The sequence below is a fragment of the Symsagittifera roscoffensis genome, chromosome 7 (assembly GCF_963678635.1).
Source record: "Symsagittifera roscoffensis chromosome 7, txSymRosc1.1, whole genome shotgun sequence".
Taxonomy (NCBI): domain Eukaryota; kingdom Metazoa; phylum Xenacoelomorpha; order Acoela; family Convolutidae; genus Symsagittifera; species Symsagittifera roscoffensis.
This window is the reverse complement of record NC_087068.1, coordinates 32,222,615-32,249,663: the sequence shown is the minus strand read 5'-3', so window position 1 is coordinate 32,249,663 and position 27,049 is coordinate 32,222,615. Positions and strand designations below refer to the sequence as shown.

Genomic DNA, 27,049 nt, shown 5'->3' with positions numbered 1-27,049 from the left:
AAGAAAATCTCGCAGCAAAAAAAGCGATTCTTAGATGTGACAACTAAGCCGACAACAGATAAGCAGACAAATAATTAGCCGACAATTTTATTTGAAACAGAATATTTCCCGTTTGAAAAAAAGCAGGTCCTAGTCAGATTCAAACCCAGGCCCTTTACAGGCCAATTCATATTCGTTTTCTTCAGACTAAGTTGGCTGAGAAAGCATAGAAGTTCGCCTTTATAATGAACCAAGATACAAGGGATTCTATTAAAGTTGTTAACCGAAAAAAGTCTATACTCCAGTTTGATGACGCTTGCTAATCGCAAGCGTAATAATTAACTCGTGAATGCTGCACTTTATTTTTATTTTGCAAAATAAATTATGCAAAATTGTGTAATAATATCCGCTCCAGGAGATTAAAAAGATTAAGATAATGATTGAGATGAAATAGTGATTGAGATCATAGTGACTAACTCTAGTTTTGTCCTCTGAAATGGCCTCTTCTGTCTTGTCCCTCAAATGGGGCATCCAAGGGGGATCCACTACTGGGATGGAGGTGGGAGGGGTTCCGAACTGGGGCGAGGGCTGGGTGAAGTCGATGGAGGGAGGGGGCACTTTGATTGTGTGCACTGCCGCATCCTCCAGCTGTGGCCACACCTGGTATCTATATCGCCAGAGAACTCCAAATCTACAGAAAAAAAACAACCGTGGACTGGAGATTCGAAAACATCCCAAACAGTGAGCTTGTACTCGTCTCAAATTAAATTCGCGAACAATTTCAGGCTTACTTAGATTCGAAAACATCCCAAACAGTGAGCTTGTACTCGTCTCAAATTAAATTCGCGAACAATTTCAGGCTTACTTAGATTCGAAAACATCCCAAACAGTGAGCTTGTACTCGTCTCAAATTAAATTCGCGAACAATTTCAGGCTTACTTAGATTCGAAAACATCCCAAACAGTGAGCTTGTACTCGTCTCAAATTAAATTCGCGAACAATTTCAGGCTTACTTAGATTCGAAAACATCCCAAACAGTGAGCTTGTACTCGTCTCAAATTAAATTCGCGAACAATTCAGGCTTAGCTGAGTAAGTCAATTTACCATTCTTTGCTGAAATTTCCAACATAGCTCGGTATTTCTAACATGCTGAATATTCTCTATTCATGCGAACTACAGCGTTTGAAAATCTTGCTGGTTGTTCTTGCTTGTTTACCTGAGCAATGTTTGGATTCTGATGGAAGCATCTTCACTCCCCAACTGAGACTTGAGCAGATCGAACACTGCATCGTGGCTTTTCACTCCAGATATCAAGAACAGCGCAGCTGAAGCAAATTATTTACCTTTATCATTAAGCTGATAAAAAGATTACGCCATTTTAAGGGAAAAATCTTCAATTCATCTTTAAGTTTGGATAGATTTTGCAGCAATAGCACTTAAAGCGAACCAGCGGAAGATGCAAGTTGGAGATTGGAATCCATGAGGAGTTGCCATGAAGCAGGTATGATCTGGAAGTAGATCTGGCGCGGGAGGAATGCCGCAGTCTTGCACATGACTACAAACGGCAGATGCATCAAACTGTGAGCCTGTTTCTTCAGGAACCCAGTCATCAAAGTGTTCTCCTCCACTAAATTTTCTGCATTCTTCACTTTGTCCGATTCCTCGTTTCCAAGTGAGTTCATGACGACGTTGTGGGTTCCCAAGTCGTTTACAGTGACCACGACATTATCTCCCTGACCGCTGCTATGTCGCTCGTGGTGTGTGGATCCAAGTGAGGTCTTGAAAGCCCCTCCGACGAATGTTCCTGCGCCGAATGAGGCGGAAGCGGAGGCGGAAGAGGGATGTCGACGGAATGGCATAGTGCTGCTTGAATAGCTCTGCCAGAGAAAAAACAAGTTATACGCAAACGAAAACTCAAATCTGATATCGATAAAGCGTTGAACACTTGAAAACTTAAATATTCAAAAACGACATTAATTCAAATAAATAAGCATACTAAATTTGGATCCGAGCACACTAAAAGCGAAAACCAAATATGAAAAACGGCGCCCATTTGACTCATATTTTTGAGTTTTCAAAAATCTCAAAGGGGGACAAAATGCAATTATTCTCATTTACAGATAATTATTTACCTCTTTGGCTGTTCTGTCAGAGGGAGCGGCGGTGGAACTAGCTAGAGACATCATACGGGAGAAAAGTGTCTCCAAATTGACACTGGTGGGTTCCCCATACACCCTCCTCAGTGCATCCACCAGTCTCTGGCAGCTGCGACTTCTCCTCTGGTAGCAGTGCAAGTGGCAGAATGCCTGGTGATTGCACTCGAAGTTGCACCCATTCACCAACTTCACAATCACCTACAACCAGCAATTATATAACACATTTTCTCGTCAAGCATTCGAATTTTAAAATATTTGAACATTTTAAAATATTTGAACTTTCGATAAATATTATAAAATTGTAAAATGTGGAGCTTTTTTTAAAAAAAAACTGCCACCACCCATGGTTTTTCTTTTCTATCTTGGGTCTCTCTTCCGTGGGGTAGATAGATTTCGCCGTCGCTGGTCCCACCTTGAGCAGGCAGATGACACTAGGACACCTCCAAATGTAACCGAAGTGGGATCCAAACCCACGAAAATCGTATTAAAGGCCGCAATGTGGCGCATCCAATAGCGATGGTATCCAGCACTTATATTATTGCGGGCTTAAATCACCGTGTGCTCAATTTGCAAAAAGATAGCTTGCGAGATGCCATAGTTTAATGGCTTCATCATCATTAAGTGAGATCTGGCTCTTTTCCACTCTACTTTCCCACCCACTCATTTCGAATTTTTCATTTTATAAGTTGTCTTACGCTTTATTACGGCTGAATGCGTGATGTTACTAAGTAAAGTATTCAGAGTAAATCTGTTTGTTCATCCTCCAAAATTTCACCGTTACAATAAGACAGCGTCAAAACCGTTTTTCAATGCTGCAACTCAAATCTAGAAAAGAGCCTGAAGGGAATCTGGAAAAGAGCCTGAGCTCTAGTTCAGCGTTAACTAATTAACCTTTCAATTAGGCGTCCAAACTGGGACCAAAAATTGTCACAACTTTAGATCAAAACTTATTGCTCACTATTATCGTTCAGCATCTTTATATGAGAGCCATTACAAACAAAAAAGGTTCTGCAAAAAATATGAAAAAACCTAGAAACGCAACGACAAGTTTAAAATAGTTTCTTGAAAAAACTTTCAAAACTAAAAAAATATACCTGACTCAGTAGCTGATTTAGGCGGGGGGCGAACGCCCCCCCCCCCTCCTCAGGGATTTGACCCCCTGCCGACTTAAAGGGTCCCCCCTTTGTACTATTTTGAGATATCCATTTTTGGTGATGGACCCTAAAAATTTTTTAAAGGCGCCCTTGGCGCCAATATATACTAGTTTTGCAGGGGGAGGGCGCGCCGAAAAAACGCGATTTTTTAGTCAAAATTTTCCAAAAAGTGCCTAAAAACGCCTTTTTTGGCCTGTTTTTTCAAAATTTTGCCTGCGGCGCAGAAAATTTTGCCAAAATAGGGGCAAAGCAGTGCTATGGGAGAGCTCGAAAAATCAATTTGGTCGACCTAAAAAAAAAGGTCGACAAAATTTTCGAAAGTTTTTTGAAAATCTGCCCCCCCCCTCGAGAAAATCCTAGATCCGCCCCTAACCTGACTTGCATGTGCAAATTGAGCATCAAGAGAAATTTCAGGAAAATTTTGAGAAACGATGGAAATTTTAACATTGAAAAATACTGACCCCGACCCAGGGCACAGTTTTTGAGAAATCGTAGTCCAGCTCGGCATCCTTGGTCTCCTCTGAGGATATCTGACTGGTGGAGTCCCCATCCTCCTCCCCTCCCCCTGAACTGCGAGATCCCCGGTGCACATTGCCAACTGGGGAGGAGCCTCCAGTCTGCTGGCTGATGAGATTGTTTTGGTAGATGGAGCCAGAGCGACGTCTTCCTACGACAAAGAAATACTTTCAGGAAATATCAATTTGCCATCAATTTCATTACCCGCTGGTTCGAGTTGAGAAAAAGGTAAGCCGGTTACTAGACAAGTAGTACAGAATGTTCCGACCATAGCCTTTAAGAAATTACAAGAAAAAAAGTTACTCCACATTAATTTATACCGTACATTTTAATAACTGGTCATTTTACAGCTAAACAATTTAAATCCACATCAATTTAACTCCTATTTTATAACTTAACACCAAAATTAATGCTGTATGAACTCCTTATCTCAAATCCTATCACACCAAAGTTATTCCTGCAAATAGAGCACGCACCACTTTGAAAAACTTGGTTTATCTCAATTATACAAGCTAAAATGAGGCTTCTTAATTTACTTAGGACCCTTATTGACGACAAATTCGTAAATTATTTTCAATTAGATAATTCACTGAGCCAATGTGATACTATGAAACCTGCTTGTGCTAATTCATAAAAATTCGATGTACTATTTCTGACAAAAACAAAACTCTGACAGACATTTTATGCTGTACTCAATGATAAACAAACGCAAATACCAAAAAACATTGTGATTGAGTCTTCTTTCGACTTCACAGTTTCATCTACAAACAAGCCAATTCTTATAGCGTCCGGCCACGAATTTTATTTCAAGCGAATAAGTATGTTTACTGAAAATTGAATTTACTCAATCTACCAAACACATAAAGATCGAGCATCTACCATTACATCAAATAACGAACGGATCGAGACGCGTGGAGAGCATAACCATGACATTTCAGCGGGAAAATCAGATGCCCCAAAAATCATCAAGCATTTAAAAGATCTCAGCGAGAGTTAAACACCGAATGTCGAAGTAACCAGTGCGGTTTTGCCATTAACAACGATTTGGTCACTCAATTTGCCCTCCCAATTACAGATAAACTGATTCGAACGGCTGCACGCTCACGTAATTAGCTAGATGTAAATATGCCACCCATTCCCGTAGCGCGAACTTTCGAGATCCCTGAAACTTTTGAAAATTTTATCCGGTATGACAGTGGATCAAATGATCACGAGCGAATCAATATGAGCGGTGACCTCGAAATGCTATGAGTTCTGAAAAAATCATCTTTTTGGTTAGCCGATGAAACTTTTAAAAATACTCTATTTAAACTATATGGAAAATAGTGGGCAGCCTGCAAAAAGACGCCTCCGTACAAAAATTCAACTTTATCGATGCATCGAGTAGCCATAACTCACTAAAAGAAAAATTACTGTGTATTAAATGAAAGAGTGCAAAACATAAATTCCGGTTACGCAGAAAAATCTGCTTTTTTTAGAAAGTTAAGTAATTTGTTAAATTTTGCCTTACTTTTGTTTATTCACGCGTATCACGAAGACTCAAATTTTAATCCTATTTAAAATTGTGTCAGGTTTTCTTGAAAAGACGTTTTCTTGCAGACTCCCGGAAAACGTAACTAAGCGCAAGATCTCGACTAGTGCACTAGCAATTTAACCCCAGGACAATCGCTCTTAATTTCGGAAAGCTAGGTTGGGACTAGGGGCCAGGAAACCCTTTAGTTTTGCTTTTTTGTACCAACATTTCAAAAAAAGCTGAACAAAGCGATCAAGTTATAAGTTTAAGTCCGGGAACGATTCTAAAATTGAATGAATTTTAGCTTTTTGATTTTGGTTAAAACTGTTTTAAATTTCTGTACCGGCTGGAAATGTCTGGAAAATTAGTTCAATTTAGCCAAAGAGCGTCTAATTATTTCCGGGCCCTTAAAGTTCATTGAACGATTGCTTGTTTTTGTTTCTAACAATCATAATTATTGGCAAGGTCATTTCTGTTCAAAATTTTCTGTTCAGGACTGTTTACTGAAGTCCCCTTTGATGTACGTTCTCTTTTCATTTTGGATTAAAACGATGTTAAGTTATAGAGCTAATTTCAAAATGTAGTGATTTTAAATTGCGAAGGCAACAAAAAGTAGAGAGTAAAATTGTATGGTTTAAGTTGTTTAAAGTTAAAAAAAAACAAAAACCAATAAAAAGATCTGGCGTGCAATTTTTATTTAGGCATATTCACATTCATACTAATATAGGCAAACAGGAAAACAGATTTGAAGACAAATGACCAGAAAAACAAAAAAAAATCAATTTTTTTTTTCAAACTTTTTTTGATTTTTTGAACTTATTGGTACCCAAAATGGCATTAAAAATCTTCAAAACAGATTTTATTTTATTAAAATCAATTTCAAGCATAAATAAGCTATTGTAAACGGCCTAAATTAAGCATAAATAAGCTTGATCGCTCGCTTTACGCGCTCGAATTTAGACGAAAAATAAGTAATATCAAACCGATTTTGAAAACTTTTTGCAACTTTTAATGTCGTCTAAAGCCCGACTGAAAAAATTTCAAAATGATATATCCCTCAACTCTCTCCAATGATTATTTGTGGTAGCTGATTTTAAAAGGAAACCAAAAAAAAAGAAAAAAGAAAACTAAAACACACCCGAATGGTCGGAACAAAAAGCGTGCACAAAAGTTGCCTTTCATCAATTCGAGATGTGGTGCAAAAGGAGCCACAAAATAGAAAAAAATCAACATTTCATACTCAGCAAATCAAAATACAGTCCGCCTGATATCACGAGATCCATTGTCGCAATGATTCAAGATACCATAAACTTCCGTTTCCTGGCACTAGACTTTACTGTATTGTAAAATAAGTACAAAATTTATGCAGTGGGATTGAAAAAAGTCTGCATGAAAGCAAACGTTTGAAAGTGTTGGTAAGTAAAATGTTGGTTTGAAAAACTTTTCTGCTTCGAGTCTGGCAGGACTCGAACCTGCACTCTTCTGATTCGTAGTCAGACGCGTTATCCATTGCGCCACAGACCCATGATTCCATAGCAGCAGTCAAATAAATTGAAAAAAAAACTTTCTATTTTTCCCATGGTTTCTTTGAAATAGTTAAATCATGTATAGCGGTGTTTTTACTTTCAAAAACTGAAATCTTCATAATTTGTTCTTCCGATCAATGAGTAAAGACATGACTCTAACCGTGTCTAAAGCTACCCTGTGCGCCCGTGTGTCTCCTCAGCAGTCGGGTCCCATCTGTGACTGTGGGGGTCTTCCGAGTGGCCGCACTGATCTTCCGACTGCGCAGCACAGAATTCATGCCCGAGGGAGCAGCTGCAAAAACATCAAAATTGTTGAACAGCTGTAACCTTTTCAAAAATCAGGTTCCATTTTGAAATAAAAATTTATAAATTTTTTCGGCCAACCGCTATAATTGCAATCACGACGAACACCAAACTATTTAATAATACAATGAACAATGAAATAATATTTTCACTAGTGCCGACTATGCTTATCTTGCTCAGTAGCACATTTGCTTATTGAAACTTTCTCAACATTTTCAAGCTATACAAACTAAACAGCCGACCCTCACCCGATCTCTCATTGGCTGAGCCCGATTGAGACATGGCTCCCCCCGCTCTGGACTCACTGCCACTGATGATACTGTGGCTACTCAGACTGTTACTGTCCTCATCCTCTACCGCAAAACTGATCTTCCTCTCCCCCAGAGCACCCGAATCCAGGGTAGTCATACTACTGTCGTCCTTCGAGGAGCCCCGACGCAGCTGGTCCCCAGTTGTCAAGGTAACGTCCGAGTCGGTGTCGCGCCGTTGCTGGTTGCTACTGCCGCCTCGTGTGCCGGCACGTGCTCTTCCCTTGGGTAGATTGGGGTATACTTCTCGCATGAAGATCGTGATTTCAGTCAGTAGAAGACAAGCCATCATTTTTAAAGCATATGGACACCTTTCGCCGGTTGGGTTGAGAAGCACTTGAAACGCAAAAACTGATTTCAAAACAACCAAAAAACAAATGCGACACAGATCAAAAAACAAATAAATTATACGGCTCTGCAGTTAATTGTCAATCATCCTTCTCTTTGTTTTTACATTTTACACTATCTTAAGGTTTTCCAGACACTTGGACACTGAACTTACAGTCCTGCAGGAAGTTCTCGTTGTCGTCCTCCCTCCTCAGATCTAGTCTGGTGGCCTCATCCGGGATGAACTGGTTGTAGAGGGGGTTGGACTTCACTGCAGCTGCTTCTGCGGTGATCAACTCATTCAGCTTGTGAGCCAGTGCCTGCAAACGAGCATACAAATAAATAAGAAGGCAAATGTGAGCTTGAAATTTGAATCATGCATAAACTTAAAGCAAAAATAATGCATAGACTTATTGATCACAGTATAACAAACTCCGTTCGGATTAACCCAATTTTATTTAGATATCTTGCGAGAGGATTTAATGTTTTGACTTGAAGAATAAATGGCCTTTATAGTTCACTAACCTCTCCCCACAGGAAGAACAGTTTAGTAGCGTTGAGGTAGTAGTCGAACACTCTCCCTTGTGATGTGTTGGAGCTACTAGATGCCTCGTTGTTCCTCCTCCCCGAGAACCCCCGTCTCAAAGGAAGTCCCCCGCTGTTACCGGGACGGAGCCACTCGGGCCACTCGCCCTTAGAACAGCGATGCACGAAGTTGGAACACTCGGCGAACAGAGCTGCACGCGCCACCACTGGCGATTTCTAGAGAAAGAAGTAAGTTTTTGTAATTGTATTTCAACTATTAAAATTGCTTACAGAAATCATTAATGCAGAATTATTGCATCAAAATCATGACAATAAAATTGGGGGTTTGATTTGGATTTCTAAAATCTCAACCATGAGGAATATATTTTGCGACTCACCAAATGTAGCGCAGATGCAACGAATGCGGCATCAGGTATGTTGCCAGGATGACAACAATCCATCAGAAAGGACAGTCTCTTCATGCCCGCATGTATGGCCACCCAGTCCACTGCCTTCATCACAGGCACCACCTGTCTCTCCCTGCCAGACACCGGGTGTCCATAGGAGTCAGTGCCCAGCTGGGATTTGCCAAAGAAGGAACTGCCTCCCAGGTTGTCACAAGAGTTGGCATCGAAATCGTCCACTGCGAACGATTAGAATTTTAGCGAATATAACAAGTGTTTGCAGCGAGACTATAAACCAGGATTTCAAAGCATAAAAAAGATCTTTCTTACTATTTCCCCTATTTTTAAGGATAGATTTGATACAAAGTACAAAATCCGTATATGCTCAACCATTGATTTAGTTATCTAGGTGTGGTTATTCTTTACTAGGAAACGCAAGGGGAGGGAAATAGTATGGCTTTTCAGGTTTTTGATTCCACCATTATTTCTGCGAGGCACAAACTTTACTAACAACAGTTTCTAAAGATTAGTAAAAAACAGAATAGGAAAGACTCACTGTCTCGTGAGTCCTCCTTCTCCGAGTCATTGTTGGAGAAGGCGTCTCTCTTCAGTTTGTTTTTGAACTTCTTGAACAGACTGGACTTCTCTTTGCTGCCACTTAAGCCCTCCGGGGGCACTACTACCAGAGACAGAGAGAGGGCGGCGTCACTCGCTTTGTGGAAGATGACTTTCCTCCGTGCCAAGTGTCTGGCAGTTGGGGCCATGGGAGCCAGAGCAGAGTTAGAATCCATGCTGTCTCCGTCACATGTGTCCTGACTAACATTGGCTGTGCCCACTCCAGAGGTGGAGCCTTTCTTCAATTCTGAGAGCAAATATAGAAATCATTGCACACTTTTAGGACCAAGCTAACATCCTCCCCCCTAAACATGTTTAGGGGGGAGGATGTTAACTTGGTTCTAAGTTGGGAATTTTGAGCCAATCAGAATCGAGCATTTTACATGCAGCGCTTAGCAAATTTAATTTAAATTAAGCGCTGGGGTGGAGGATCTTAACTTGGTCTATTAGGGGGGAGGATGTTAACTTGATCCCACTTTTATATAGAAAGCATCAAGCGAGCAACAACTGAAGTTTAAGCATACTATGCTATAGTATACTCCTATTTTAAGGCTTGATTAGAAAGAAAATATTTTATTGGTTTTTAAGGTTTTTAGTTTCTTCTGCGATCCCAGGAAATATATTTGAAAATTTCATTTTCTTCGAAGTTGAGACATTTTTTGAGAATTTGACTTAGAATTAATTTAAAATATTTTAGGTTTTTTTGAAACCTGATATAAAATGATTGAAACTAACTTTTGCTGCTTTTAGGAGTGTCGTTTTCCGGATTGTCTGAACAGACACTTCCACTCACATCTGGACTGCCCTGGACTGTTGATCCGAACAGAGTTCCTCTCCTGTCTCCCCTTATCCCCTGATGTGCTCCCAGGTGACCAAAGGTCGAGGTCAAGTGATCAACCTGCGGTGTCTGTCTGACTGAGATGAAGCATGTGCGCATGACCTCTGGCGACCCGTATGAGTCATAGACACTGTCCAACATTCCACTGAATGCGACCAGTCTGAAAATGTCTCCGTGGTTCTCTCGGATGTACTGCATCAACAGCCGGATGTACGTCTTCGAGTTCTGAAAACAATATGAATAGAAACTGAGAATTCTTAGCAATCAATTAAGGCGTTAATAACATGAAATTTTTCCATCTGGTGCAATAAAACAACAACAAAAAAAAAAAAATATATGTAAATAATCGAAACATTAACAATTAAATAAATTCTATCTAAATTAAACAATAATGAAACTGATAGTTGTGAACTCACAGTGTCGAATGCCTTTTGGGGAGTGTTGACAATTCTGGTGAGGACAGTCTTGAATACACTGACTACGATAGCACTCTCTATGTCCGCTTCCAGTCCCTCCTCCTCCGCGTGCACTCTTCGGAACCGACTTGAGTAGCCACCCGAGGGATCGTCCCCGTGGAACTTCTTCCAGGGCTCTAAACGGCAACAAGAGAGGCTAACTATTAAACAAGGACGCATAAAAACATGCAAAAAAGCGTTCGTAATATCAGTAGCAAAACAAATATCAATGGCCAATATTTATAAATACTAACCTTTGCACAAACTATCGAGCATCCTAATTTAATCTGACTAAAAACGAAGAAAATTGATTGCTTATTTGATTCTGTGAGTCGGTTCTGAAAATAAAATTCAATATCAGAGACGCAGATGCAATAAAAAACAAACATAGCATTGCAAGACGGATAGAAAAAGAGACGGAAGACACTAAAACGAAAACGAAAATTTGAAATAAATGTCTCAAATGATGTTCTATCGAAGAAAAAAAACAAGGATGTCGAGAAACACAATTACCAGCATTAGCATTACTGAGCATTCAGAACTGTTTATCGAGCGGACACTCAGCCGACAAGTCTAGAGTAGACGCCACTTGGGCCGAAAAAATCGGAGTAAAAATGTAGCAATTGAATTTTCAAACTCGAAGTTTTAACTCCTCGCCCCTTTCTGAAACACACAAAATCAAAAAACAAATTTTGCCCTTCAATGGACGCAACGGAAGACGAATAAGCCAATGAAAAAGGAAAGAGAAACCGCTTCCACAAAATCATAGGTAGAAAATTTACAAATAACCGAACGAAATTCATCACAGAGGCAAAGCAGAGCTTCTCAACACTTGCAATAACAATAAAACATAGTATTACAAAAAATTAAATAGAAAAAAATGGAATTACTTTTTTTGAAAAGTTAAGCTCAGAAAATTATTTGAAAAAATCAAAAAAACTATTTCGATAAAAATTTCATAACTTCGGCTTGGATGATGCTTATAAAAGCCTAAACAAATATTAAAATGACCGAACGACAATTAAGGAGAAAAAACTTGAGTCGAGCGTCTTTAAGTCGAAAACCAAACTGAAGTCATAAAAAACTTCAACCTTTAAAATTTTGCAAATTCATCCCTCTTGAAACAGGTAAAAGCATTTTCAAAAAAATCGGCCTTGAAGGTACACAACATAAGACAATAAAACATATGTCGAACTTGTTTAACCAAATAAAAAATAAGACAAAATAGAGAAAAACTTTCAATTATATAAAAAAACTGTTCAAATCGAAAATTAGAAATTCAAGCGCAGGAAAGAACTGCTAGAAAAGCGATCTAGATAAATCAAATACGTTTGGAAAAATAACGGAAAGTCAGCCGACATAGCTTAGAAGAAAAACCACAAATCCGAAAAAAAATCAACATTTTTTCAATAAATATAATTTAAAAAATTTGAAAAAAATTAAGACCTAGCTCAGATGATGTAAGAGGTAGTTTGATTTATTTCTTATTAAATTGAGCATGCCAGCTTGTGAGCATATGAGCAGAATTAAGCATGTCACTAGAGTTTTAAAGAAAAACGTTTACGGGAAAACAGTTGATGCTTTGGAAAGTAAGTCAGCAAACCATAAGCAGACAAACGATAGCCGATAACTCAAAAAATCTCAAAAAAGTCTCAGAAAGTAAATTCTTGACTTATTTTCAGTTTGTTGGCCTACCACAGAAAATGAGCTTGCTTTCATAAAAAAGCAAGCTCACTTTATGTGGTCGAGCAAGAAACCGAAAATAAGGTTATCATTTCATTCAGCCGAAGGTTAAGATTAGTGGTCCTAAAAACGAAAAAAAAGTGACAAGCGGTTGCAATCTTAGAATATAAGCATTTAGGAAAGCTAATTTTGCGAACAGCAATTTTTGTCATGAAGTGTGCACAATTTATTCAATTCAAAAACTTGAACGGAGTAGAACAGCTACGTAACTTTTTTTATTAACTTTGATCTAATTAGAAGATAATTAGGAGGTATGATGTTTTAAAAATACCGAACACTACATCTTATCCGATTACATGCAAATGTACCACCATGCTAGTATAGCACTGAAAAGTTTCGTCTTCCCGCCGACGGTTTAAGGCCGCCGGTGACCGCGCTTTACGCGCACCGCCACTCCGAGTCATTATCTGATTCTATCTTTCGTAAAGAGCCCTAGACTTTGTTGGCATGCTCGCAACACGTTGGCGCGATTGCGGTGGTTACTGTTGTTATGCAATCATTTTAAGTAATCCTGATAAAATTTCGGCTTTAAGATATTGTTGTTATGCAATTGTGATATGCAGTTCTGATGTTATTTCGTCTTCAAGATATGGCATTTTGTTGAATATCTGCCTCAGTTTCTTACAGATTGGTGAGGGCATTTTTAATGGTAAAAAAGGCTAGTTCCCGCTTGCAATTCACATGCCCTTACACTGAATTTAATCACCTGGAAGGGGGTAGTTGGCGGACTGGCACGACCCCAGGAGAGCGTGGAGGAAGTCAATGACCTCGAACAGCTCGTGATTGGCAGCCAAGTGAGACAGACTGCGTCGAAACTACGACAAACAAAAAAATTCAAAAAAGTTCCACGCCATGAACTTCAAATAAATATCAGAGATATTTTTTAGTTTTGAGCAATCACAGGACATTTCAATCCAAAATTAATAGAATAATTCGTTGTCAGACACACAACAGTGTTATAATGGCCTGTATTGACAGAAGATCAACTTAGTGAATATGCGTGGAAAATACGAATTAAAAAAAGAACATGGGTTTGGTGGTAATGGTATGTGTACTTGCCTGTTTGTCGTTGTGCGAGTGTAGTTTGGACAGACAGGTGAGCGCCTGTCCCCTGGCTGTCATAGAGAAGCTGGCTCTCCTCAACTCACAGGCAATGGTGGAGCGGAAACAGCCCACTTCTCGAATCAGACGCGTCAACATGCAGATCATCGCGCCCACTATCGTAAGGTCCTGATGGAGAAACAGAAACAACTCAGAAACAGGTTTGATGAGATCAAAATCTAATGAAGTTAAGTTGAAGAAGTTAACTAATGCAGCTCAGAATAAAATAAACAAGACTCTAAAATGATTGGGCTCGGTGTTAGAAAAGTGTTTTTTTACTCTCATAAAATAAAACTGAGAACCCCAAGATGGTTCGATCACAAAAACAGACGTAAGCATTTCTACTGGTGAAAATGGCGAAGTGAAACGACGAAAAAAAACTAAAATATTATTTCTTTTAATCTCGATTATTAATGAATGAAAACCTTTTCGCTGGATTTGTCCTTGACTGCACTGGCACCCGACGCATTTGAAGTTGGGGTTCCGTGAGACGCATTCAAATTCAACAGATTCTCTTCACTCGCCTTTTTGTTCACATTTTTCTTCCCTCTTTTCTCTCTCCTTGAGAGTATCAGACCCACAGGTGTCATAGACATCAGAGTCTCAACTAGAGGCAGAATTAATTCAATCACAGCTTGAGACACTCCTCTATTGGTCAAAACATAGAGTGCTCGCAGTATGATTTCGTAATTAAAAGTCCCATCTTCTTGAATGTAAAATATAGTCCCTGTCGGTTCCAGGTAACCAGCACTGGACCCATTCTTACTGGCATGTTTGGACGCCATCCTACCACTACTGTACATGCCAGATAACCCTTCCAATGACCTGAGAGATCCGTTCAGTTCCTCTCCGGGGTCGGAAACGCAAGTTGTTCCAGGCATCGACGAGGCAAACACTAAGTCACTTTTCGACGCTGGTTCACCTCTGTCTCGTGAGGTCAATTTCGGGCCACATGACGCAGGGTCAAGAGTCAAAACTTCAACTGTGTTGTCCATTTTTAATCGATTCGATTGAATACTCGAAGCAGTTTTGGAGTAATCGTCTACAAACGTGGTTCTATTCAGACGTCTATGATTGGTTCCAACAATATCCAACTCACAATCGAAACTCTCCTGGCGTTCTAGTGGTTTTCCTTTATTAGAAGAACTTCCATCACTTTCCGAGCTGTCGTCGTTCTTCAATTTTGCCAAATCACTTCCAGTGTCTACACTGAGTTTGTCCGTGTTTTCGTTCCCGTCCACTGATTCGTCCGCTTCTGTTACAATCTCGGGGATGTCGCACAACTTTTCTCGAAAGTCATCGTCGTGTTCAATGGACACTTTGATAATTGGCACCGGTGTCGAATGACTTCGAGTGGCTTTCCGGTTGGTTCCACTGAGCTCTAAATCTCGGATTTCCACAAAACGTTTCTGAAGGTATTTCAGAGCCCACTTCACACCCTTTTCCGCCCAGTTTGGATTGAAGAGACAACGAATCACTGCAATGTCGAAGAACGTCGGATGGCTCAAATGCTTTCGCTTCTCCGCTTTCGAGAATCCATCGCTGAAGGTTCTCTGCGCCTGATCTTTGTCGAAGAAAGATATGGTTAGCTTCTCGAGAGAACTAGTTCGGTTCAATGAAACGTCCTCCGACATGTTCGAACTCTCGGAGCTCTCATCTTGAGTAGTGATACTGATACTCACGGGTTCCAGAGATGCTGCACCCACACCAATGTTTCTGAACTGCAGTTGTTTTGCTTTCTGGGTTTGTGCAAACTGCTGGCCTGGAGATGAACAAAATCAAACTGAAGAAAGATACTTGACAAATATTCCAACATTCTTTTGGATTCTAATTTCAAATACAGATGCCAAGCGGAGCTAAACATCATTTAGGAAAAAAAATACACGCTATATGAAATGATATACATAAAATTAAAACATGACTAGATGAAAAATCGTAACTTATTGGGTAGAAGAAACATCGGATTTTTTCTCAAAAATTTGAAATCAGATAAATCTTAATTCCACAAAATTTAATACATGAGGCTCAATTCATTGATTTCTTGCGGCTAAGAGTAAAAAACATTCAAATCTTCCGGTAAATTTTTCATTTACCCGGACTACCACTACAATCGTCAACCGAAATGATTTTAAATTATAGTACAGATTGCCTAAATCAGATAAAGTCCATGCTGTAGAGACTTAGTCAAGTAACGATAGCCCGGCAATTAAAACTTTAAATTTCCAAAAAGTAAGGCTCCTCGAACTCGGACTCGAACCCCCAGATCTATGCCCTCCCAAGTGTTCGCATTAGTAGTAGCAGGAATGTGATGTGCTAATTAAGTACGCTGATGAGTTTTGCGAGCAAATCGTTTTACTTACAGGAAAGTAAGCCAAGCACACGGTTGCAATACCCTTTCTATTCGCAACGGTAAATCATGATAGTTTTTGATTCTATAGACTAGCGGTTTGAAAATGCACCTTCACAGATCAAAATCATTATTGAAAGCGGAAGAAACTCACTTGCAAATGGGAGTTTGACAAAACCGGCAAAACAGTCGATGCCCGGTTGTTCACAGTCGCTCAATTTGCCCCACAAGTCCACGCCAGGTGCCAAGTTGAGCAGATCCACCTGTCTCAACCTATCGATGACAGGGCAGAAGCAACTGACAAACAGCTGCACAATGTCCACCGGGTATATCTCATTGGGGGCGGAGCTGCTGATGACATCATTGGATGAGACTGAGTTGGAGGTAGTCTGCTGTGATTGGCTGTTGTTGTTGGAGGTGGACGCGGAGGCCAGTTGGGTTCTGGGGGCATCCACCAGGCACCAGTGCAGGGAGGCGAACAGTTTATCGACTGGAAAATAAAATTATTTCCTAAACACAGTTCCTTCAAAAACAACACATAAAAATCTATTGAATTTTAGAAAAAAACTCATTAGTTTTGCTGAAAAATTTGGCAACAAACTTAGCGACAAGCAAAAGCTTTTTCGAATGTTCTATTTGAAAACAATCGGAACCCTTAAAATCTACCATTCCAAAAACCATTCAAACGGAATCGATGCCAAAATTAAATAACAATTTAAACAAATTAGATCGCTGCCATTTGGAAACGATTTGATTTGAACCCTTTGTATTAAGTTATAAAAGTTAAAAAGAGCGCTTTAGTAGAGCATATATTTTGAAACTTTAGTGTTCTGATCGAACGAAAGTGAATAAGAATGATGGTGCGATTTGTTTGGTTGCAATTGCACTGACTGGCAGGTGGGAGTCTAGTGGTGGATCCACAGCCCCTCAGTCTGTCTCTGCAGTGTAGGGCGATGGAGCAGCAGTGGATGAGGTGGGGGAGGGCGATGCAGACCAGCTTCCACCTGCTGCCCAGCTGCTTCACGGCCACACAAAATGCATCCGACTGGCCGTGCATCTCATTCAGAACCACCACCTTCTCAAACAGCTGAACAAAACATGAAAAATGTTCAAACCACTTACAAAACCAGCACTTCCAAAACCACATCAAAAGAGCTTTGCAAGATAGCAGAGAGGAAATGAAAGCCACCAAATTAAAAAAAAATTAAAGAAAAAATGAAAAAAAACTACAACTAAAAAATGTTGCCTGAAATGATGCCCTTTTTGCGGAAACCACGTCCAGAAACACAATTGAGGGCGTTTGATGACAACACAAAAACTTAAGCGGCAACTGAACTGACAAAACTTGTGTACATTCCCGTAGAGCCAAAAAAAACGTTCTTATGAAAACCTATGAATTATTAGTTCTATTCTATTTTAGTATTTTTGCGATACGGACTTTCAGTATTTTTAGCATAAAATGATACTTCTTTTGAAAGGACCAAAACTAAAGTCACTGAGCTGACAAAATGTAAACCAAAAAATTTTGGGCCGGATAAATTTTTTAGCGGAGAAATAAGCAGGAAAATTCTGAAAACCAAGTTAAGTGAAAAACAAGTTAGAGCAGTACATCAAAAAAAAAGCAATTACAATGAAAATTGCGTACAGCAAAATAAAATCAATTCTAAGATGCAAATCGAATTCTAATGCAAATAGGATCTACTTAACAATCCCCCCCCCTTTCAAGATGCAAAGGGGGAGGGATTATTTAGTAGGTACAATAGGGGGGGGGGGGGGAGATTGTTAAGTAGATTCCTAGGGATCAACTTAACATTCTCCCCCCATTTCTTGAAAGGGGGGGGGGGAGATTCTTTAGTAGGTACAATAGGGGGGAGAGATTGTTAAGTAGATCTGGCAAATAACAGGACAAATAGTTTTTTCCGCAAACAAATACTAGATTCCGATTTGATAACGCTTGCTAATGGCAAGCGTAATAATATATCACTCGATCCATTGAGTTTAACTTTAGTGGTACCTAATTTTGAATGCAACGAATTCAAAGCAACTAAAACTGGCCGTGAAAACTTTTCGATTGGAGTTGCAGTTTTTATCATCACCAAAGAGATGCGGGGTGGTTCACTGAATTCTTGTTGTTCACGAGTAAATTCGGCCAAAAATATAAGGTGGTAGATTATAGTTTCTCGATGAAAAAAATCACAGTTTTTGATTTGCTTTTTGAAAAATCAAGTTTTACACAGAAGCAAAGCATACGTCCTCCACTGGCAATATTTGTCTGTTTATCTTTTCGAACAACCATAATCAGCAATCAAAACTTCAATATTTTATTAAACAAAATGAACTGCAAAAAGAAACAAATGAAAAAGACAGGCAAATAAGACATACTAAACAAATGCAGGCAAAAAATACGAAAATTTAACTATGTCAAAGGATTATTTCTTAGCTTGGCTCAGAAAATTTTTCATTTCAAAGAAATTCCTTCAAAAAAAATCACGGTTGTATTAACATTATTAAACTACCGAGGCGATCACTTAAAATTAACATAATGAAATCGGGTTATTACATCCTACAAAAATTTTGAGAACAAGCCAATATGAAGTTAATAAATTAACACATTTTAAACAAAATAAGGGAGACAGTTATAAAAATGGACAAGATCTTTCAGAAAAAAACCCGAGCTGTTTAACTTACTAACACAAAAGTATATTTTAATCAGAGCAGAAAAGATATTGAAAGTACAAAAATCAATAAAATATCTGATGAGAGCTTTTAAAACATTTGCTTTGATTCATTAATCATTCTTCTATATTTTGTTAAAGTTTAACGCTGTAGAAAGCCTGCTTTTTCTAAACATACTATATCGCTTTCACAATTCACACCGGTAACTTCACTCTTCACTTGCAAGTTTTTCATCAAAAAAAAATATAGGATGGCCAGTTTTTGTACAAGAAGCACAGAACGTGCCGACCACAAAACTTATAGATTATGGAATTAAGACAAAGTATTTTTTAGGAAAAAAAGATACAAAAACCCATCAACTAGAAAAAAAAATTTGTCCTGAATATCATTTTCTTTTTTGATTAAGATAATTTAAAAATTACAAATATCAGACTCCTGGAAAACTGCTAGAACAAAATATATACTCAGGGGCGAAGCTGACCTACGCATATTGCTTGCGATTGAAAACACAAGCATGTTGAAAAAATGGAGAATGTTGAAAAAAATTAGTTAAGCTAAAAGTTAAGTTTTCGTATATCTGGATAGAAGCTCATTCTAAGCTACCATGGCAGAAAATTAAAGTAATAAACTTGAGCAGAAAATCGAGTTTTAAATTAGAATTTGAGTTTTGAAAAAAAAAAAACATTTCCAGGACGTCTCAAAAAAATGAATTTAAAAAATATCCATACAGTTTCAAAAAACTTGCTTTTGAAACAAGAATTCTAGGAAAACATCCCAAACAAAACATCCCGAAAAAATGATTTACAAAAATTAAAAAGCTTCAAGTCCACTTCCTTGAATTTGCAAAGAACAACACTTGCAATTGCAATGAAAGTTGTTTACAGGACAAACAAGATGTGTGATATGGCAACTAAGCCGACAAAACTATAGCAGAAGAACGAAAGTCCAATTATTCAACTTTTAATGATTTTTTTTTCAATTGCACACATCAAAATACAAAGTCCGACCGAAAGTGGAACCCAAGAAAAAGGCGTACAAAGGGTACAAAGGCAATGGCGTTAACTCTAGGCTAAGTGGCATAAAACCTGGAGGTTGTGAAGGCTCATTAGAAAAGGAAGTTGATGAAAAGTTAAAGCATGTAAGAAAAGTTTACTAGAAAAAAAACTTGTTCCCGATTTGAAGACACTAGCTCTCGCAAGTTTAATAATACCTGATTTTGGTGAACAGGAATTCTTGCCCTTGAAACAACGCAATAAAAGTTCATTGTGCATAAAGGCAAAGCGGAATTGTTTGATCGAAACAATTTATATAATATATTTTAAAAATAAAAAATATTTAAAATCGTGTTGGTAAACTGACACTTTACAAACTTTCAAGATCAATTTTAAAATCAAAATAAATTTCATGCTTTACAAATAAAGTCGGAAAAAACAGTACCAAAAAAAACTAATTTCATTTTTAAATAACGGGAAATGAACAGACGGAAACTAGGCCGAAAACCACGAATCCAAAAAAAATTTCTTGAAACACTTTTTCAAGAACTTTATTTGATAAAAAACTAACAGCCGAAACGGACTACACCTATTTGCTACCTAACTGAAGATAACTTTACTTGAATTTTCAAGAAACTGAGCATGTCTGAAATTTACCATTCCTACACATTAGACCATTCTGTGCCTAAAGTTATTTACGGAAAAAAGTGTAGTACCCGATTGCAATGCCCTTGCTTATCGCAAGGGTAACAATAATGTTAAGCTCGCAGTTGAATTAATAAGTTCAGGCTCTCATCGTGTCATTTGTAAATTTTATGCCATTTATTGAAACCGAAAACACTCCAAAAAATTTTTCATAACACTGAGGCAATTTTGTTTTGTTTGGAATCCAAATTACGGTTACAGTCGATTGCGTTCGAGTCACGTTACGTGAAAGAATTTCAAATTGATATGGCATGTGACATTCTACAAGTTTTTCTTCATACACTTAAAATTGTTCGAAAAAATATCCAACAATCCAACACGATAGTTCTTTGTCACATCGTGAGAACGTCAGAATAGTTCGTTGCCAGGTCAGAATAATTACACTAAGCCGATGTTTTTATTCAAAAAAATATATACAAAATTTCAAGTTGGAATTTTAAGTATGAAAAAATCACTAATATCTAATACAGTCATATATACACGGTGTGGATCTAATATTTTTTTCAACAAGGATTAATTTTTTAGGTTGACCAAACTCTTAATCCAATCTTTCCAAAAACTCTTTAAAGACTATTTTACCAGTTTGTCATCGCAAGTGTATTGAGACTGAGACAGATACGCAAAAAAAAATATTTTATTTTATTTCATCTTTTCTATTTTCAATAAAAAAAGAAGTATCAGCTCATAGAAGGAAAAACCCTTTTGGTAATTTTAATTAGTTGAAAAAACTCGAGACGACTCATTCACTCATTTATAAAAAATCATTTTATTTCGATTTCAGCAAATGTTCCAAGAGCAAGCCGAACCGGTCTAAAATGGCTTCCGAAAAAACCAGGTGTCATGAAATCAGGGCGATATACTACAAACGTTGGCAGGTTCACTTTCCATTTTCTCGTTCTTTACAAAAAATCAAAATAATGTCATGGCTAGCACATTTTACACTTCTGTTCGTAGAGTAAAATGTGCTAGCCATGACACTATCCAGTCTGCAAAATGCATTAGAATGATTTTTTTTAACCAACTCGGAACTCTGGATATTTAGCTTGATTATTAGGTTCAAATACATATATACAAGGAGAAAAACATCAAAGCAAAGTTAAGTTTAAACTCTTCTCTGCTCAATTGGCAACCTTTTTGGTATAGTTGCTAAAAACATCTGACTAAAGGAGCATATATCCACAAATAGAACCACGTTGAAACGTTTTTTGTTCAGCTTAGTTGTATCAGCTAGCGTGCTACCTATTGTTTTATATCACTGAAATCAACAATTCACAAAAATTCGTAAAAAACTACAAACTCTCGGATGGGGGATGGGAACAATTTTTATAGTTGTCTGAAAAGCCACAAACATTTATTTTTACGAAATGATGTGAGTCCTTCAAACATTTCACACAAATTTAGGCTGATAAAATCTGAAATTGTAAGAATAATTTTCAAGCTCATAGCTCAATAAAAAAATATAAAGAAGCCAGTAAAACGATAAAATGGTATCCATTGAGTACTGAATATCACCCTTCATATTTCAGAGAGCGAAGCTAATTCAATAAAAGACAATCTAATCAAAGGGAGAGAAGTCTGATAAGAATGCTCCGTTCCTGTGCACATAGCTCCGACCAGACAACATTTTCCGACCAGTTGGAGGGATTGGTAGGCATGCATTTTTTTCTGAATAGTTGTAGTATGTTAAATAATTTAATTATACCAGGAATACTTCTGTAAAGTTTTTGGTGTGGTTATGTAACCGATAGTTTCACAATTGCGGACCACGCGAATCAAACCATTTACCATTCTCGATTTAACATGCTCCGTAACAACTCAGACAAGAACGCCTCGAATACTATCACTATTGAATACTCTTCAATTTAGCTCATGCTATTTAAATTGACATATAGAAACTAATCAGAACGCAGAAATTTACCCTTAACATTTATGAAAAAAAAAATTGACTCGTATTAAAACACCAGTGCTGCTTTGGTAAATGTCACGCTTTAAAGTGCGTATCTGATCATATTTTACATATACCTTACTTTGAGGGTCAAACTTTAAAAGCCATGTTTGATTTGCTTTCAAGAACAAGTGTAATTATTATTTTTCCATGGCCGATTAACTTAAACAACAATTTTTGTCACTTGATTGACATAATTCATTCATGCCAACTGTTACAGCTGGTTCAGGTTGTTAATTTAAACTTTAAGTAGTCTGTGAAGTTGTAGTATCGAAAGTACCAATTGTCTGTTGATTCTCAAATTGGATGACTCACCACACAGGCACTCTCGTAGTCCCTCTTTTTGTACCACTCCCTCTTGAGGAAGGTGCTGAAACACCAAACCCACAATCAGCAACACCCCAACTGCACAAAGGGTAGATAGAACTTTTTCAAGGGGTATGTTAGTCGCAAAAACTTTGCCTCTCAGCACACTTCTGGCCGCATCTGCTATCTTAGAAAAGCCCTTGAATGTACTTTATGCACGATAAATGTCGCTATGCACATGTCTTTGTCATCAATTGTCAAAACTTATTTGTTATCACATCCCCTCTAATTTTTCCTTTTCTTTGAACCAAATCAATTGGTTTTAAGTTTTCAAGAAACGTAACTCCTCCCCTTTAAACCACTCGCTCCACGGTCCATATTTTGATTCGCAATATGGCTAGTTATAGTTTTCACTGTCCGTGCAGCAGTGTTGTTACTCATCAGGAAATCGTTTTTTTTTGGTTGCGTCTGTTTTTACCCTACTCTTTTTTCTTGTAGTTTTACACTAGTGACAGGTTAAGAAGTTTATGGCTTTAAGCATCCTACAGAAACTCTACAGAAGCCTACTGATTCTAGCAATAACAAAATACGTTTTCTAGATTGAGTCATCAAGGCTTATCCACTTACCTTTCAGTTAGTTTTAAGCAATCACATGCGAAAACACGCTCTTTGTATGTTACACTGAGCACTTGCCTTTTGGTATTCAGACAAAAAATGAGACATGGACCAAACTGTTCGGGACATTCACATTCAGAGAGCAAACCATAATTGGATAAAGATAGAAGGGTACAAATTCATTCAATTTCATGCTGCATGTTTCTGTTACTGGTGACTATACTTAACACTTTAGTGGTTTAACACATGCATTTAGGTGAGCATGCTACTTTGAAATGGAAAATGTTCCATTTTCCTGCATCAAATTATATCCCTGTTACCTTTAACTGTAGAAGCCGTAGGTCTCTTGTCTAGTGCTTCGGCCGATTTTATGGTAATATATCAGGACCAATTCAGGCGATAATTTAACCGCACTACTTTTTATACCCCTCGGGAAGCTTATCAGGAAATTCTGATTTAATTAGATTCCAAGTCAGCTACTGCCGAAAAACGCTTCCTTCTTCTTTTCAACGATATGCCAAACTTTCATCAGTTATATTGTGGACAGCTTTATTTGACTAATTTGAATTGTTTAAATTTTTTTGCTCGCACAACTGCATAGTTAAGTTAACTTCAAACAAAATGCTTTTATTGAATTACAAATTAGGTCTTTTGAAACCGCTAAACCTTGAAAAAAAAAATTGAAATTTTTGTCTGAAACTTTTTTTGTTCCGACTTTCGTAATGAAAGTAATGGAATATTTATGCTCGGGGTGATTTTTTTCATCAGACTTTATAACTAGCCATATTTGACGGAATTTTATATCATTCAAAATGTTTTTGTTGCCCTGAGCTTCAATTTGAAAATATATTTCACCTGCGATCATTTTTTGTAAATTTATGAGGGTTTAAGGATTGCCATTTTGGCCAACTTGGGACAATTAACGCGCGATATACTTCGCACTATTCACGCGTAAGCGGAAATTTAATTCGTCTTAGAAATCGTTCCAAATTGGTTGAAGGAAACTTGTTTACCATAATTGATTCGATACTAGAAATGTAATCTATCACTTTGTACTTAAAATGACGAGTGGGGGGATGGCTTTCACAAAAAATCTCAACTAAAGAAAATCTATTTAATAATAACATTTACTTTTTTCAAGTTATTGCTGCTCCATAGACCTTAAAACGCAGTCGGAAGATTCAGGACTTCGACCTGATACGAGCAGTCTTGTTTATACTTGAATTTGAGTTTGGAAGACGACAGGGGTCTTTTTCATTCCGCCCAAATTTCTTTTTATTATGCGATTTTGTAAGATTTAAAGTACAAATGCAAAGAGCAACACACTGATAGCACTGGTTGATTTGGTTATTACAAATCCGATCAATTTATTCCTAAGCCGACTTCTAACCTGGCCGAATTTTGAGCAGATACGAATATGGTCACAATTTTCCCTGGAGTTTTTGTTTTTCCTGAATTGTTGTTTTCTGCGTTTTTTTTGTAATCTGGGTAAAACTATGTGGCATATTTGAAATAATTTTGAGTAGTTTGACAAACAGTTTTAATTTCATGTCAGTTCGGCTTATTTATAATTCGATTTGAAATTGCGAGCAAAAAATTTTTGAGGTTGTACTGAAATTTGATTGGCTAATTCTGGCCAATCAGATTAAATAGCTTCAGATTAAATCAGATTAAAATAGCTTCAGTTTAAGATGGTGAAATATTGATTTTTGGGCTGAATAATTAAAATGGGGACTTAAGACGTAAAGTGGGTTTTTTGCTGCGCATTTCAATTCTCACACAAAAAGCACGTAGTTGCAAAAATAGTATCTCATAAACACTTTCACTGGCAATTCCAATTTCAAAACAATTTTTTTGAAACATATCGAGTCGAAACAATCGTTTAATCATTTCATTTCTGGGGCTTGTGTACATATTTTCCCCAAAGTAACTTGATAGAACATTTCCTAATGAAACGACATACTTAAATTATGCGCACAAGTTTAACCCAGTCAGATTCAAGCATTTGATATTCTGTTTTCGAATTTTAAAGATAACAAGTTTGGGCGGATTAAGAAGAAATTTCTGACGCTTTTTTCTTAAATTGAATTGAGATTAGACAAAAATGAACAGAACAAAAATTGCTTACAACTTTACTAGAATTAAAATGGTACAATTTTTTCCCGAAATACTGGAAGCCTTTTACATGGCCCAACAAAGTTCTAGAAATGTAAGATTTCCAAAAACTTGTGTGAAACGTTTGATATTTGTTTTTAGCCAAAGATTTTAATTTGTATATAGTACAAAAACCTATTTTGGTTATCGACCTAAAATATATTCTTTTATACAGATTTTTGGAATTTTCGTCTATGAGAAATTTGTTGGGATGTGTATGAAACTTCTTTTGTAATAGCTTCTCAAAAATTAACCTGGAAGTTTCAGCGTAATTCTTGATTGTTAAAAAAGCCAAAATTACCCACTTTAAGGCTAAAACTTTGCTAAAAAGTTTCGGAGAAAAAATTGCACCATATTAAGTCTGGTGACATTTTAAGCAACTATTGTTCTCTTCACTTTGTCTTATCTTAACCCAGTTTGTGAAAAAAGCGTTTTAAATTTCAAATTTTATTTGTTTAGTCCGGATAATATAAAATCAGCACTGTAAAAAGGCTTGTTTACAGATTAAATGTTTTTATTTTTAGGGGCGGCCTATTACCATGCATGACGATTAGCCATAGCATGCTAATGTAGAAGAACGTAGTTTGAAGACTCCGTATATCAGATTTGTTTTTAAATTAGCAATTTAATCAGCGTGCACCAAGCCGGCGTTCACTAAGGCGAAAAAGATTGATTTGGAAAATTAGGCTTATTTTTTTCCGTCTGAATGCTCACCCGATGAAAGTAATTAGCACATGCTATTCGGGCAGATTCAAACCACTTGTGGGCTAGTTCATTTACACCTAACTCCTGATCATATCAAGACCTCTCGGTACGTGTGATATCAATTGACAGTTGATTCAAGGCTCTGGAGGTATTACCCAAAAATGACCGTCTTATCGTCTTATTAACCTAGCACCCCAAAATCGTCCCCCAAAATGAATAAAAAAACCCTTGGGGCCAATATACTGAGTTAATTCAAGTTTCTTTATTGGATACTAGTACATGTGTTCACTTTTCTTTTTCAATTTAACTAGATCTTAACCAGTTAACTCATATCTTCAAACATACTGGCGTTGAACGCGTCATGCGTTTGTTTCAGTTCGTATCCCAAAATGAAGATGCCAGCCGGAACAATATGCACTACAGAAGTAACAAATGGCGCGAACTTCTAAGATCGAATCATTGTTTAACAAGATACATTTCCCGTTTTATTCAGTGAAGCTCATTAGTTAGGTAAATGGTGCACCATGACATTAAAAATTAAAAGCGTCTCCTCTGCTGCATTCAAGTACATACAGAACTCGTATTCAACAGGAAACGTACACCGAAAATCATGCAGCTTTTCTGAAGATCTATCTAATTCAACAACAACCATCCCGACTATCCCAACACCAGAACCATCAAGACAACACGGGATGCCGTTAATGGAATTATCTACAGGCAGGCATAACGGAAACATGCAAATATATGGAGCACATTGTAAAAGTAATACTAGCAAGCCTTGCTTTTTATCATTCAGTGCAGTACGGGTACCTGGTTCTAGTCCAGAAAAAAGTCTGGATGCTCAGTGGAACCACGTTGGAGGGGGGTAAGTGGCTTCCCCCTCCCGTGGACTTGAGAGTGGAAGACGCCTTCGGTGGGGGCATTTCGCTATCTGGTCGACCGAAGACAGCATGGGTGGATCCAGCGGAAGACGAAGAGACGCCTCCCAACTGGTTGCTGTGAGTCATTGGTTTATTCAAATATGAGCTGAATGCTCCAACGAGGCAGAATTTACTGTGCTATACTTACACACTAATTTGCTTTACTTTCATACAATCATCTCTAAAAATGCACGAAACGAAATAAAACCTACGATTCCAAA

At 37.7% G+C, this 27,049-nt stretch overlaps 1 protein-coding gene and 1 non-coding gene across 11 annotated transcripts in view; both read right to left on the bottom strand.

Annotated features, from left to right (window-relative positions):
- Positions 1-27,006, bottom strand: part of LOC134850981 (protein unc-80 homolog) — a 107,142-nt gene extending 80,136 nt beyond the window's left edge. For all 10 annotated transcript variants that reach the window (XM_063866828.1, XM_063866827.1, XM_063866831.1 and 7 more), the window contains exons 1-20: positions 26,719-27,006; positions 22,444-22,498; positions 16,702-16,897; positions 15,965-16,300; positions 13,889-15,225; positions 13,422-13,592; positions 13,069-13,177; positions 10,581-10,756; positions 10,062-10,389; positions 9,268-9,573; positions 8,706-8,950; positions 8,308-8,544; positions 7,958-8,102; positions 7,396-7,791; positions 7,005-7,136; positions 3,751-3,956; positions 2,112-2,333; positions 1,427-1,856; positions 1,196-1,304; positions 457-670 (exon numbers count right to left, since the gene is read on the bottom strand). In XM_063866828.1, coding sequence (XP_063722898.1) covers positions 457-670; positions 1,196-1,304; positions 1,427-1,856; positions 2,112-2,333; positions 3,751-3,956; positions 7,005-7,136; positions 7,396-7,791; positions 7,958-8,102; positions 8,308-8,544; positions 8,706-8,950; positions 9,268-9,573; positions 10,062-10,389; positions 10,581-10,756; positions 13,069-13,177; positions 13,422-13,592; positions 13,889-15,225; positions 15,965-16,300; positions 16,702-16,897; positions 22,444-22,498; positions 26,719-26,915 — 5,547 coding nt within the window. In that variant the 5' untranslated portion in view covers positions 26,916-27,006. The remainder of the gene's footprint in view (positions 1-456; positions 671-1,195; positions 1,305-1,426; positions 1,857-2,111; positions 2,334-3,750; positions 3,957-7,004; positions 7,137-7,395; positions 7,792-7,957; positions 8,103-8,307; positions 8,545-8,705; positions 8,951-9,267; positions 9,574-10,061; positions 10,390-10,580; positions 10,757-13,068; positions 13,178-13,421; positions 13,593-13,888; positions 15,226-15,964; positions 16,301-16,701; positions 16,898-22,443; positions 22,499-26,718) is intronic.
- Positions 6,770-6,842, bottom strand: Trnar-acg (transfer RNA arginine (anticodon ACG)). The gene has a single exon. It is a non-coding gene; the product is annotated as a tRNA-Arg (tRNA).
- Positions 27,007-27,049: the final 43 nt, after the last annotated feature.